The sequence below is a fragment of the Solea solea genome, chromosome 13 (genome assembly GCF_958295425.1).
Source record: "Solea solea chromosome 13, fSolSol10.1, whole genome shotgun sequence".
Classification (NCBI taxonomy): Eukaryota; Metazoa; Chordata; class Actinopteri; order Pleuronectiformes; family Soleidae; genus Solea; species Solea solea.
Genome location: NC_081146.1, coordinates 21,030,921 through 21,047,055, shown reverse-complemented (window position 1 = coordinate 21,047,055; position 16,135 = coordinate 21,030,921). Strand labels below are relative to the sequence as shown.

The 16,135-nt window shown below is 43.1% G+C and overlaps 1 protein-coding gene across 8 annotated transcripts in view; it reads right to left on the bottom strand.

The window, feature by feature from the left end:
- Positions 1-16,135, bottom strand: part of adgrb1a (adhesion G protein-coupled receptor B1a) — a 132,046-nt gene that overhangs the window by 25,867 nt on the left and 90,044 nt on the right. For all 8 annotated transcript variants that reach the window (XM_058647178.1, XM_058647184.1, XM_058647181.1 and 5 more), the window contains one exon: positions 8,704-8,830. In XM_058647178.1, the coding sequence (XP_058503161.1) occupies positions 8,704-8,830 (127 nt within the window). The remainder of the gene's footprint in view (positions 1-8,703; positions 8,831-16,135) is intronic.

The window sequence follows — 16,135 nt, the reverse complement described above, 5'->3', positions numbered from 1 at the left end:
GATTTCTGATTGTTTCAGCTTTTTAAATGTGAATTCTGCTCCATTTAACAAACAAATCATTACAAGTGAATAATTGTTCTTTGTGGACAAAACAAGACATTTGAGAACATCATCATTTCCAGGTTTGACGAGATCCCGACCTTTCATGAAATACACACCGACTGTACAGATGTGGTCCACCGTCAACGTGTCTGCATGCTCGTGACAGTGAGAGGGACAGAAGTTCTGCTCGTGCAGAAAACACGTTTCAATCATTAGGAAAAAGAAAATTATACAGAGATCAGTATTAATATTGCAGTGGTGGCTGCAAAATAAATAACACGCGAGTGCTGATTAGTGGCAAACTACTGCTGACCAGACGAGGAGGCGGTCTCCAATCTATTCTGAGGATGGATTGTGTTCATGCAGCTCAGCAATGGGGACAAAATGTGTCCTCAAACCAGCACCCAATGGGGTTTCTGTGATTAGTCCACATTAGGACACAGTCGGGAAGCATTGGGACGAGTCAGACCTGCACGTAGTGCGATCTGATGACAAATGTCAAGGTCTCGCTCATAGATACACGTGTGCAGACACTGTCAGGCGCTGTCAGCCGATGAATGCAAAACAGTCAAACTCCCTGAAGGCCTGATTTGCGTTAGGTGGAGAAAAGTCATCGAGGCATGATTCTACCGCGACAGATTTACAAGTGCCTTCACACCACACTGAAAAACCACACTGTTCCTCTGCTCGGCTTCATTACGTGTTCAACGTCTGACCACGGCCAGCACTGATGAGTGTGAATGGATTTATTCAGAGGTGTGATCGGCTGCACCTGAAATCACACCCAGCACCGACGTCATGGTGATCTGTTACTCCTCAGAGTTCACATGTTTGTCCCTGCAGCCCAAGTGAGAAGCTACCGAGGGGTGAGTCAACAGCTCAGCTGGTACACACTGGACTTCATGCTCATTACGTGTCATCACTTCATGCTTTTATCGTCCTTTCACCAAAGACCATACGTAACGAGTGGACTCGTATTCTTCTGGTTTGCTGGTTAAAGCCAAACAGGAAGTAAGACTATAAATTCTGTTTTACTACACAATAAAGTTCTCATTAGATACTGATTGGCCACCAGTAGCTGTTTGCAAAATGGCCTGTGTTTGAATGGGAGTATATGGGAAAATGAACCTATGTCTTACTTGATTTACCACGTTTATGTTCCCAATCATTAGTTTTCAGTCTTCTTCAATAAAACATTTGTGAATTACGATCCCGTTTAGAGGAAAGCAGCTGATAAAGCACGGCACAGCACTTAAGAGCGGACGTCAGAGTGACTGACGGCTGGTATTGCAGTTGCCTAAACATTTAGTAAAACCTCAACACGGCAAAAGGTATATTATCACAAATATCACAAAAAATTGTAGTTTCAACATCTATTATGGTGGCTTGATGGTTTGATAGATGTTAGCAGATAGTGAGTTTATACTGTGTATACTGTCTTGACGACAAGAGTCAAGGCATGGGATGTGCTTGAGATCGACTGCAATCGTACACACACACACACACACACACACAGCATCAATTTTTGAAGTTAGCATTTAGGTATCTGGAATGTCGACAGCTTTTGGACGTCAGCTGCAGAGCAAGGTGACTTCAAGGTGATTCATGAATAAACTCAAATAAATAGAATTTCACACCTGACCACACACACACACACACACACACACACGCATACACACACCAAACATGCTGAGGTAGTGATGTGTGTCAAGTCAAGGTCAGGAAGGCGAGCACACACACAAGACGAGAAGGACTGAAGCTATCGCAGCTTAGCACCATCCCCAAGCATCGAGCAGCAGACAGTGTCTCGGTTGCCGTGGTAACACGTTATTAGGGCCTCAGCAGCTGCAGCAGGGTGCTTGGGTGTTGTGTAAGGCTGTGTGGTTTATGTGTGTGCTGCTTGTGATTTTTTTTTTCTTTTTGCCAATACTAATCTACGAATAAAGGCACAAGAATTCAAGAGGAAGATAATTACGATGATTAGAGGTTGTAGTAGTAGTTTTGCCTTATAATGAATGTAGAGTTTGAAAGAAAACATGAAGAACTTGCAATGTGATGTTGAATCAAACCACAATAGGTCACAAAAACACTTAAGAGAAGTGAAACAAAAATAATGCACAAAACCATCCCCTGTGCAAAAAATGTATAGCCTACCACCACCACCACCACCACGGCCTGGACTCTGATTGGCTGGAGCTGCTGCTGACTCAGCATAATTGAACTGTGACATTTGAGCAAGCCCTTCTATTTGCATCTCTATAGACTTTTATTGGAGACTGATGATTAACCATTGATTGAGATATCCGGTCAGAAAGTTGCAGAACTTGTGAGGAAACTAGTTTTTAAGACTTTAAGGATGACCATGTGCACGTTGAGCGATTCATATGAGCCAACACAGCACTGTGTCTCTTAATTACTTTGTCCGTCTTGCTCAAAATACAAACATAAGTGCAATCGAGCTGCATGTGTTGCATATTGACCACCATTCATTGTCTTAGAGGAAAACAAATATTTAGTCTTTTCAGTTCAAGGATCAGCTAAATGTAAGTCATTAAACCATCCAAGCCTGATTTAATAGTTCAAGTACATATAATTACAATAGCTGTACAGAAAAAAACAAGTTTCTTTTCCAACAAAGTATATAATATATAACATTTACCTACATTTTCCTTATGTAAAATCCTTACTTTATAACTAGCGTGTTTGATACAACTCATATTTAATATTCTATAACTCATGTAAACCACAAATCAGGGGATCACCAAAGATACTCCAAAACCAAAAGGCCAACAAATGTCAGATCTGCTTTTTCAAATTCTTAATGGTTTAATATCCATTTCTCAAATCCACTGTTATCACACCTTGTCTGTTGATCTTCTACGCAGCAGAATGAACCTTAACCAGTTTTCCAACCATCCATTCTTAATGCTTTTGGTGTCATGAGCATATGAAGCGAGTTAGGGTGTGGTGAAGGGACAGGGAAAAAATAAGCTACACAGTTGGTTTGGGTGAAAGGTTAGTGGACATAAGGGGGTCCCCCCCGCCCCTCTCCATAGGAGATAATTGGCTGAGTTTATAGCCTGTCTTGTCTCCAGGTTTGATGTGTGCCGGGGCCAAGTTAATTAAATCTCTCTGATTAATCTGCACTGCAGCAAGTTCCTTCTCTTAAAAGCAAAGGAGGAGGAGGAGGGGGGGATGAGATTAGGTGGGTAGTGGAATGGAAAGACGTCTGCTGAGATGGACAAATTTTTACTTCCTTCTCAGCCAATGACTGGAAGTCTCATGCAGTGTCCAAACAAGAACGCCACTATCTAGAATGGAGTGGCCAGACTGCATTATTACACGTGAGTAGAGGCAACAAACGCTCCGTCTACCACCACAGAGGAGCCGCCCAGGATGTCATTTCCTGCAGAAATCTATCACACGAAGCCGCTGCCAATATTAGCAGTAAACAAATATGACAACAATCTACAGTGGAATCAGCTATAAACGAGATGAATAGGTGGTAAAAAAAAAAAAAAAAGACCTCATCCAAATAGTAATCAAACACAGTGTCATTTATGTCCACAGTGGGACTCGTGAGCTAATCAGTCAAATACAGCAATAATAAATGATAGGAAAAAAAATATGAAATATGTGATTGCGCTTTGGGTGTAGCTGCTTATTGATAACTCTGTTGTGTAGGATTATCTGATATTAGGGTTGAAATGATCAGTTGATGAATTGATGACAATATACAGATGAATGATGACCCACTTCCTTGCTGTTGGATTATTTTTTCACTACTATTTCAATTAAAATAGCCCACTTATTAATCAGTAATAATGACAATCATCAGAGCAAATAAATGATTTGGCTAACAAGTGGCACCTGCAGATTTGAACCCAGGAACCCATATCTGAAGGACATATTACAGAAACTCCTCATATTTTTATTCATACTTCCTGCAAGTGGGTCAGACTCAGTTGGGCAAATTGAGAAACAAGGAGCCTGGCTGTGCTAGAAGGTCATAAACACATGTACATTTAGAAGTACATCTCTGTACACTACCCCCTAGATAGTTGACTACAACTAGACCCGTGCTTATTTAAGACTGCGTGTAGATTAAACTAAGGAAACAGAACACGCCGATGGAGTATATTTCACACTAATCGACTTTCATAGATGCAGTGGTAGCGTGACTTGATGTGTGGTGTGGTATAAAAGGGAGTGTAATTGTTTTGAGTTTGCATTAAACATATGACTGGGAATGGGCTGCAAACTGTGTAGAGTAATGGCTGTGTAGAGGTGCTTCTCTTTGGCTTCAGACCAGTGGATAGCCGCCATTTCTAGTCTTTGTCCAGGAGCCAGGAGTGTCCAAACTTTTTTTAAAAAGAGGGCCAGATTCCCAGGGCGCCAATGGTCCCTTCAGACCTTTTTTGTCACAGTAAAACTGGACCCTCGAACCCTGGACTCTGGTTTCAAAGCACAACTCCTTACCAGCTGTACTAATGGGGATGACACGTGATCAGGGACGACTTTCTGTTCCAGTCTGTCCCCTCTGTCCCAGTCCGTCCCTGTCCGTATAAAGTAATACTTTGGACATGCCTGTCCTAAGCTCAGATGACAGCTCATACATACGAGACAGCAGACAAGCATATTTCAGACAACAGTCTCCTGAACACTTACTACAGTTATCTATATTTGGTGCATCTTCAAACATATGCATACCTTTTAAACACAGTTACCTAACTCATTTGTTTCTATACCAATGTGGACTCAAAGTTTGTCGATGTGAATTTGTCAAATCCTCACAAAACATTAAAAGCGGTACAAGAACATGCATTCTCTTTTATCTGCTCCGCCTTCAGCAGGCACAGGTGTAGCAGTGACAGCAAACTGAGCTAAGGTTTTTGTGCATGTGTGTGTGTGTGTAGGGGGGGGGGGGGGGTGGGCGGGCTCGTCTTGCCTGCTGTGTGTTTTTCTCCTTTTTCCTGTGAAAGCCTGCAGCAAAAGTTGGACTGAGCAAAATGGAGGTGGCAGCAAGGGAGTCAATGTAGTCAGAACGAAGGACACAGGGAGAGCTAAAATATAATGCAGTCTCAGAGCATGAAAAATGGCGCGATGAAATGACTGGGGAATGGGGAACAGAGAGATGGGAGGAGGAGGAGGAGGAGGAGAGGAGGGATCGGGGGGAAGATAGGAGGAAAAAGGAGGCTGGGGGTGTTTGTCATGCTGGGGCTGTATGAGGCAGGATGCAGACAGAGCGGTCGAGCTATTTAGAGGCTTCTGTTTGTTGCGGTAGGTGTAATTAGCATGGTAGCCATGGCTGTCTCACGAAATAATGGAATGTGGGGGATGGGATGGCAGCACGAGGACGAGTGAATTGCCTTTTCATCCATTTCTGGCAAAAGAAGCCATCACAATTTAGCTTCCCTCAGGATGCACGGATCTGCCAGGCTGCAACAGTGCTGTGAACAGGCTGTCGCCCTGTACAGGTGGAGGACGGCCCACTCGGCCATGTTAGCAGCTATAAAAGGCTGCGCTTTGAATACCTGCACAACAGTGTTTTAAGCTAAATGCCAATGCTAGCAGCATGCTCACAACCAGTACATTTACATGACATGAGACAAAACATTGTGCTCGTCTGACTAAAACTGGAGCACTCGCAACCTGGACGGAACAAGGGCATGTTCTCCCTGTGTGTGAGTGAGAGTGAACGGTTGTTTGTCTCTATGTGGCCCTGTGATGGACTGGCGACCTGTCCAGGATGAACCCCACCTTTTACCCTATGACAGCTGGGATTGCCACCGCCATGGATGGGGATTATTGGGAATCGAGCTGCAGACAGTCAGACCAGAGTTGGTCTCAAGCTGGCCTGGGCACTTTGCACATATGTCACAGTTCCCATACCAGGCTACTCATTGGAAATAAATAGAAGAAGAAGAAGAAGCTGCTAAACAGAAAAATAAAGCAACAGCGACAAAAACATGGAGAAAGTCAATAAAAGCAACATTTTCAACCTGCAGATGGACAACCAAAGTCGCCAAGAGTCATCCTTACAGTTAGATGAGCAAAGATTTATGACAATTCATCCAAGACCAGTGCAGTCATGTGACCAAAAACAGAAACGTGACTTAACATAAAGAGCATAAAATAGGATTCATCCCATGAGGACCATGGATGTCAAAATGACCAGCACTGCCATCCCTAGAGCCAGGCCTCTAAAACTTTAGCTGCTAGGACAAAAGGTAGTGTATATGAAGGGCAGTGCAACATGCCCTCAATGTATGGAGTATTTTTGTTTTAATGTTTCTGCAGGGTTGCTGCAATAGGCAATGCAACACATCCCCGTGCACCGAGATATTCATTTCAATATTAATTTCCCATATTTTCTCACGTAATGTAATGATTATGAGAAACGTCAACAATCCAAAACCTATGTGATACATTTGCTGTGTTCTGTCCCTGATGTTGGTGAAGCCGCTGTGACACACTGCCCGGGCCCTGCTGAGGTAACTGGGTTGAGCATCACGTCTGGAATGGAGCGGAGCTGTCATGCTTCCATTTTTGTTTCATCTCTCTGATTAATCAATAATTCAACAATATGCTACAGCCACAGTAGTGTCTTAAACAGTCCCACAGTAACAGCTCTAGTTTAAAAACACCACATACCACTTTACGGAGATCTTAAGCAGCGACATGACTGAACAAACTACGGTCCTGGTTTTTGATTTCTCCGTGAAACACTTTTTTTCAATCATTTGTGAATTGACTGTGAAATTAAAACATCAATCCCATTCTTGTGTCTGTGCACTATGTATGAAGCTGAAGAGAAATAACATGGTTAGCCCAGAATACAGTAAAGATGGATAAGAGAGGAGGAAAGAAACAAAAGTAATCAAAAACTATGGAACACCAGCCAATTGCATCTCCAGCTGAGCCAGAACCAGACCAAAGCTAAAGACCTCGACCTCAAACAGAAACATAAAAACAGTTATTTGTGGTTTCTATGCTGTGGTTCTATGGGTTGACCACTCGTTGGCACACACAGAGACAGCTATCAAAACCTCTGCATGCCAAACAGAGAATTACAGGCAATAATTCCAGCAGAGAAAAACTCACGCTTACACTGATATTTCTACTTGCACTTGAAATGGAGACAGACAAACCCTAGCTTTTGTGCTTCGTCGTGCAAAGCATTATGTACAAATATCAAAAATGAATTTGCTCAAAACAGAAAGGGAAGGTTCAGAACAGCAGTGGATTAGTGGTTGCAGGAATCAGTGAGATGTGTGTATGCAGAGTGTGAACGTGAAGAGACGGAGACTTGCTAGCTCTAGTGTATACACTTGGGCCAATCGGCTGAGCACGACCATGTGGCCGAGGCCCTTCCAGCTCCTGCCATGGATGACCTGCACAGACACTCAGGAAGGTCATCACAGTCACAGACCGACGCTCCGTCAGACATCTAATTAACCAATGAACTGCTATTTCAGCACCGAGAGCACAAAGCACAAACGGAACACAACATGGCAGCCGTTCCACGCGACGACTGCTGGTGCCGAGGCCATTAAAACGGAGCGACTCTGAAAACCACAGCTATCGTGAGCAAACAGAATCACAAGGCTCTACTCACAGTTAAAGCATTTCATCGACAGCATCCCCTGGCACAGCCTTCCTTCTAGGCCGTGCAGGCAGCAGGAAGAACAGCCCACTGCTTCCTATGTCTTTAAGAAAACCTCGGTAACCATGCTGTTACCAGGGCAACTGGTGAACAAATTGCTTCCAAGGCAATTTCCAGTCTAATAACTAATCGCACTGAATGAAAATTCCCCACAAAGACACTGCCCTTTTCCTGAAGAAACTGGGGCATGTTTGAGTCACTGGGGTTCTTCTGTGATTAATGTATATAGAAAGAAATTGTCATGCACACACACACACACACACACACACACTGTTGGCTTGCTGTGTCCAGTCGCGGCCACAGCGCATAAAGGAAGTGTGTCCTGTACTCGGATGTGGCACCGAGCCTCCATCGAAACGTGGCGTCCTTTCCTCTCTTTCTGTACTGAATCGCCATTCACCATGTTCCCTGTGGGGGCCTGGTTGCCATGGAGACGCTGGTGACAGTCTAATATGTTAAAATATGCTAATGTGAGCATTAATTGTTGGGTGTTCACAGTGAAATTACGAGAAACGGGGTGGGGGGGATTGGAGGAGGGGGTTTGCATGCAGGTGACCATCATCGTTTTTACAGCATCATCTTTAAATCCCACTCACAATGGCTTGTGTGAGCTTCACGCACAGGTTAGCAGAGCAGCGGTGTGCTGTCCTCGCTGTGTGCATTGCTGAACATAGATGTATATCTATATGTATATAGAATATACAGTATGAAACCTGTTATAAGTCTTTAAATCCCATAATAGCTTTTGTCATCATGGTTTTGGCATGTGGAGACAGAAAGAGGAAGAGGGGGGAGGAGGAGAGGGGGAGGATCTGTTGATATGTAATGACAATGACGCCCTATGGAGGAAAAAAAAAACAAAAAAAACAGCTGATGCATTCACGGAGAAAAAAGAGCCTTACCAAAAAAGAAAAGGAAAAAAAAAAAAAAAAGAAACACCCACAGCGTCTCGGATACCTTTAACACCAAGTGAAGGGAGGTTTAGTCGCACTTACCATTTCGGGATTTAGCCGTGCTAAAATGGCGAAGGTGGACAGTCTGTCACACACGCATTTGGTTCTGAATGAGTCGACCAGCACGGTTTTGCAGCCCCTGGCAGACCAGGATCCCAGCAGAGAGGAGCTGCACAGGAGGAGACACACACATGCACACACACGCGCGCGCGCACACACACACACACACACACAATCACACACGCAGAGAGACACAGACACACACACAGAATGCGGTGAATAAAGAGACAGTTCCCGGCAACAGAAATACGAAAGCGGGTTCAAATCCCACCGCGTTACACCGGCTATTTCATCCACTTCACATCTCCGCCGGCTGCTGGCGAAAGCGCACGGAGCGAAGTGAACGCGCGGTGCTGAGGAGGACGAGGCGGCGGCGAGCAGCTACTACCACTGCTGCTGCTGCCGCTGCTGCTGCTGCTGCTGCAGGTCCCTGCCTGGACACACTGTATACCAACATTATAGATCACCCCCACAGTATACTAGTTATTATAATAATTATTATTACTTTATTATTATTATTATTATTATTATACCGAATACCTTCTTCATATTTGCCATTAATTCCCGTAAATAGTAGTATGCTATTGTGCAGTTTTCTTTGAACATACTTTTTTAAAAATAATAATTAAGGCGTTTTTTTCTCATTTACATAGTATAACTCATCCCTCTTAATAATGACAATACAATACAGAGACTTTGTCTTCTTTCTTCCAAACAACACCAGACACAAACTATTTAACTAACTATTTAAAAAACAATCAGAGGAAAAGGGGCAGAGTAGTTTCACTTTCAATATCAGAAGTAGCTGTAGAGTTATGAAGAGCAACAATGACTCAGATGAACTGTGTAGCTCATGAAAAGTTGCCTGGAAGACACTTGTCTTGATAGAGCATTTTTTTTAAAGCTCATTTATCCATAAAGGACTGAACATGGTAAACTGGACCAGTGATAATCAGTGTTTCTGCTTCTTTCTTTTAACTGCTATGATATTTCAAAATATCTGCTGGAGGAAAAAGAAAAAGAAGCTTCCCTCAGGGACGGGACAATGCAACGCAAAGAGCATTTAAAGGCGACGATGGGAGCACCTCCTCGAGCTGTTGGAGAAAGTCTGTCTGCTCCACGTGCTCTGGTGTTTATGTGCGATGTGTTCCAATACTGTGGAGACTCATTACCGGCCAGAGTCTACACATACAGTACATACAAAGTCCTAACTACAAGGCTATGATTATTGTTTTATCGTTGTTTAAATAGGAAATACGAAAAGGCAATGAAACTTTTAACACCATCAATATTTAAGAAGCAAAATGTTGCACATGGATGAACTCATAAAGATCTTTAACTCAACTCCTATAGTGGAAGCCTATACTGCGCCATAAGCAGGGGTGTTTCAAGGGATTTTATGGGCTCCTGGCAGGAGGGAACTTTCATGCCATGACCATGGGGCCTTGTAAGGTTGTTTCTGAGCATAGTGCAGTTTCCTGTAGTTGATAATAGAACATACCCATTCTATGTACCTCCTCTCAACTTGGGAGCCGCAGGGAATTGCCCACTTCCCCTGCTCAGTAGCAACGCTCCTTCCCCACAGACGTGCCACCTCCACATATGAGTGTGTGTAAATATTGTTGCACAAGCCGTCTCACACAGAGCCGTTGTATCAAACGCCTGCCTCTACCCGCACATTGCGTGCTAACACTCACAGTCATGCTCATCCACCTCTTGTGAAAAGAGGTAGCAGAAAGCAGAAGAGATAGAGCAAGGTGGAGGCAAATGATCCGCTGTGGCGACCCCTGAAGGGAGAAGCCAAAAGAAGAAGATCATGTCTTCTTCTTCTATATTCTATATATCCTTAAATTGACCCTTTTAATCCCCCCAAAGTCATTGGTACGTCTCTGCATGTATCTGGCATGTAACAACACTTCTGCTTTACTGTGCACGTAGAAAACCCTGCAGTCCAAACCAGGATGTATAGATGGTTGCATCTAAGCCGCATAGGGCATTGTTCCTGTCGGGGTTTGCTCATTTTACTTCACTGGCACAGACTGCGAAACTCCATTTGACTCAGCAACTGACACAAGCTGGCCATGCATTAGTCTGACTCAGTGCACAGAGAAATTAAGCAAATAAGTCAAAGTAATGAAAAAGCAGAACCACGGTTATGAATTAAAGGACAGGCAGCAGCAGCAAGCAACAGCGTGCTCCTTGCACAAGTTTACATCAACTTGACTGAGGTGAATTTACATGGACTTGATGGAGCAGTGGGCAGGGTTTGACTCAAACTTGCAGTCTGGCCCCTGGAATCCAAATTAATTTGTCAGGCACTGACAATAGCAGGCACTTGAGACGTCAATCATGCAACTTTTTGAAAGACGCTCGGGGAAATCTATAGACTTGAATACAGGCCTCACATAAATAAAGGCAGAAGCAAGAAGCCAATTATTTATGTAAATGTTGATGCGTGAGTTACAGAACGTTCTCTCGCTTTACTTAAGCAAAATAAAAATTGCTTGTTTCGGACAAATCACAGGTTTATGTTTAGACTGCAATGCATGTGTTATGGAAGTGTGAGTGTAGTTCAGCAGCTTAACTGAAATATCTGGTGTCCAGACTTTCTATTTGTACTTTTTACCAGCATGTTTTGCTCTTATGGGATTACATACAAAGTTATTCAGAGACATGAAATTCACCTCTATTTGCATCTTTTCTATTGAACTGATTTGAACTTGAGCGATAACTTGTATCGGGATGTTGGGAAAACTATACTGGAATGCTATTGTCCATATGTCCCAATGTTGTTATGGAAATAGGGGAAAAATGTGTGTTGGAAGTTGGACACGTGATTATGTTCTGACTGGACGTGTGTTACTTGAGGTTGCACTTTACGATGAATATAGTTAGATGTAATTAAACATGCAATTCAACACAAAATGATCCAGTGCATCACCACAGTCGCTTTGTTTACTTGGAACAGTACGTGCACCTAATCGTGTCACCGACACGCGGCGACTCCTGGGATTGGGAATCCTTGTCTACTTTGGAACTGCACGACTCATTACTAGGCCACGGTGGTGGATCCTTTGAAATGGGACAAACTAATCATGTTGCTGTGACACTTCAATCTAAGCCTACAAAGGGTCCAGGAACCTGCATAGGGACCCCACAGTTCTGTTCTTTTGGCATCAAATTATATTGTACATCACCATCACAAATCCAGTTAGCCCCTAAGGTCCAGTAGACACAGGTGTGTCTCTTGCCATAGACACTCGATCGCAGTGATAATCAATGTCAGCCTACTCAGATTAATGAGTCCCCGCCCAACTCCACCATAGGTGGCTCTTAAGAGTGGGAAAGCCACATAAAAGGAGACAAAACCGAAAGCCAGCATCATGTGTGTGTGTGTGTGTGTGTGTGTTAGCCCCAGGAGGTGACTTGGTGTTGACACTTTAGCACATCACCTTTAGCACAAATCCAATATAGTGAAACGTGCTGCAGTTTCTCTGTGCGGCTGACGTGATTAGGCCTCTCTGTGAGCCGCACACTGGCCTGCAGACAGACTTGCCCTCACAGTCTAACTGGATAATTTAGGTGCTGGCGTAGCAGCCCTGCATGGAAGAATGTCCCTTGCCAACAAACAGACTACATGGATGAAAAGGAGTCTGTCAGCACAGATGAAACACACAACAGGGACCACTTTTTTTTTTTTTTTCTTCAAACTAGATCATATAAAGTGTGAGTAAAAAAAAAAAACAGGTGAAAGAAAATGTCACCCTTTATATGAACGTAAGAATTCAAGGAACACACAGTGTCTTGCTTTGGTCATGACTGTAACTGTCTCACATGTCGAGCTTCAACTTAACGGTTTCATTTTTGAAAATAAAAAGGAAAAAAAAGAAATGACACTCTCCCATCCTTCTTTTAAATAATGAGTCTGTCAAGTCTTGATTAAAATCTGATTGCTTTTCTCTTCTCTGATCACGTCATGGGAAGTTACTTTTCCAACTTCTCGCTGATTACGAGTCTGTTCTTCCTCCTCTCTCGTCTTGTCTGCACCTCACTCGTCGCCCCTGTTTTTAAATGCTCGTCGGGAAATCACCGGTTTGATGAGGCCGAGTAGAATCGTGCCATGATTTACTACGCATGCCACGACTAGAGAAGCTATAAACTCCAGTTAAAATCCAAACACGCTGTCAAAATGTGGCAACCGTCTCAAGCATTTATTGATTATAGATTTGAGTCTAGATAGGAAAGTGTCTGCAACCTGATCCAGACCAAGAAACCACCTATTAGTGGCCTCTGCTATAGAGCATTTTTAGCATCATTCAGCTCATTGGTTTGGTTTTCTCATTTGCAGCTTCACTGATTTCACCCCGCTACACAAATACACCGCCAAATGAATGATAAAGGTGGTTATGATTTAGGCCTTACTTTGTCCCATGACTTTCTGGCCAGTTCATTGTAGAATTAACACTTTCAGCGGAGCAAGAATGGATTAGCATGCTCTGAATATAATCGCCTGGGATTTGAGTGCTGCCTGTTCCCTGAGATGCAGCCTCTGTCTGGTCATATGTACTTGTAAACAAACACGACCTCCGCTAACTGACCTTCACCCTCTCTCCCATAACTATACTGCGATAAAGTCCACAGCGGTTCGCTCCAACACTTTCTGATTAACCCGTGAAGGTCAAATTGAAGATCCAACGCGAGACAGGTAAGTCGCCGGTGTCTGATGAAAATAACTTTTTTACCTCGCCAAAATCTCTAGTGACCTAGAGAAGATTCCTGCAAGGTCTCATCTCCCGCACAAGCCAGATCTGCTTTGATTTATGTAAACACGGGATATTTAAATCTGTGATCAGGTGTGTTTTTGTGAAGAGGCACTGACCAGGAACATCTGTAGTCCACGTATGTCGAGGGACCTACATTTGCATGTTGTTTGCCATCTGTCTGCCTGCCCCCCCACCACACCCCCACCCCGCCCATTTCCTGTCAAGTCTCTAATAACAGTATCTAATCCCTCTAAAGTTATTATGAAAATTCCGGATAATGAACCACCACATGGACTAATTGCATTTCTTGTAGTGTGTTTTAGACTTATCAGATTCTCCGAGACAAAGCGCACGCAGGCCAGATCACATCGAGTTCATGTATTTATAGTACATCAGTTAAGAGAGACTGCAAACAAAACTAAGCAATAATGTCAGTGTGAGTGAGAGTGAAGTGGTTGATGGTCATGTTATTGATTTCGGGAGATTGAAGCATAGGCCAATGAACGCTCGGGCTGCTTCACAGCTCTTATCTGCGCGACGCGGACGCCTCCTCTGATAACAATTCCTCTCTCAAATATTAACTCATTAATCACAGCTGCTGTCCAAGACGGATTTTAATTTTGCATAGAGCATGTCTCCCCCGCAGCCCCAACCCCCTGGACTTTAACATGCCAAATTAGATTCTTTGTCCTTGCTTTGCCTCGGTCGTCGTCTGTCCCACTGTGTCTCATGTCTGTGGACGGTGGTGATGTCCCACAGGTGACCAAGGTCAGTACACGCTATTTTACCTTTCTGCAAAACCATAGGAAAACGTTCGAAGTGTTCTGACGCTAAATGTTGGAAGATTGAATTTATTGAGGATTGTTATGAGGAGATAACAATTTGGTTATAATCTGGAGAAAATAATTGTGATGCAGTTTGTCTCATGGAGAGGATTTTGCAGCTATTTAATCTTCTAGTCCTAAACACATTATCCTCACATGAGGGTCCTGGGGTTGCTCATCATCATCACCCTCATCTCCACAAGTAAGAGGCTAAAAAGGTCTTTAACTTCTAAATGAGTGGAGTATTTTTGGTTCAGAAACGTCTGGTTTACAGAAACATGTCACTGGGTTGAACATGTGTTTTATGAACACGTCAAACCTTTCATTCAAGGTCCAGTATTTAACACTTTGGTGAAATTATTTTTTATTTGGCAATAATGTAAAATAAAATAATGACACTTAATCATCTGATTGTATGAATTGTTGCTTATCGTAACCCTAGAATGAGCATATTCATATGTACTGTACATCAGGCTCAATAAAGGCCATGGTTTTGGATCACCCTGTTTTTACAGTGGCCCACAATGGACAAACTACATCAGCAAATGTAGCTGAATCTTACACAGTGTGCCTTTAAATATCCCTGTACAGAAACCATTGTTCATTTTCCTGACATCACACAGACACTGTAGATAAATTGCTGGATTAAAATGCATTATTCAAATCAAATAATGCCAGCACTTCAGTAGCATTGCGCAAACAAACATAAGCTGTTGGAGTGTGAAACCGCAATGAGTGAGTGAAACTGTGCGAACTACAACAAAGTCCATCAGTGCATCATGAGCTGTGTCCTACTCATCACTCGCCTGCTGCCCAGAAATTTGTTTTCATCATTGTTCTCAGCCACTCATGATTTATAATCACTTTGCAGACTATTATGGCTCTTTTGTTTTCTTGTTTTCATCAGCGTTGACCTTCAGTGGATGAAACCCAATACTTTTCGAGGCTGAACATAGAAATGAGAGATTAATTACAGGGGCGCATTTAAGCTGCCTTTACATGTCAATAGCAAATGCGTCCGTTCCAAACAATGCAACTGTCGCTGCCCACATACTTCTATTAGACCTTTACATAGACATTTTAGTTAAGCATAGGATCACAACAACAAACATGATGACGGCAGAGGAGGACGCAATAACGTTGTTATTAATAATAATCATTACAAATCATGGCTGTCTCCCTTGAACTTTCAGCTGCACTGCCCCCCTATGATTCCCGGTGGTACTGCTTCTGTTTTATTAGTATATCTTTAAGCTTTCTAAAAACATGCAAGTGGAAATAAATGCACAGCACAAACACAAGCCTTGGAGCGTTAACCTTTATGAGTCTCACGGGTGCGTCTGATGAATAAAGGCCCGGTTGTCTCTGACGCTGGATTAAATAAAACCTCTATTCAAGAGTTTATGGTAGTTTTGGATGACACAGAACAGCCCAAGCGGCAATTGCGACTGTCTCGGCTATAATGTTAAGGCCGTTTGTAAAGTTTTATTGTGGGGGAAAGCTGCCGTCTTAACATCCCCTGAATGATTCTATATTTACTCCAGTTTTTTTTTATTTCCAATTTATTCCTCCATGTTTCACTTGTTGTTGTTGTTGTGCCATAACCTACTTCTGTTCTTGCGTCGACTGAGTCTACGAATGTTCCTCTCTCTGTCTCAGTAACACAAGTGTATGCATCGATCTAAATGCAAATGTCCGTGCCTGCATTGCAATAAGGCAGCAAAAGGTTTGCACCCCTCTTTCTCTTTCCCCTCACTTCCTGCTCATGCTCTAACTGCTCACACTATATTCTTGTGCTAAACAAATGGGGGCACTTAAGAACAATGA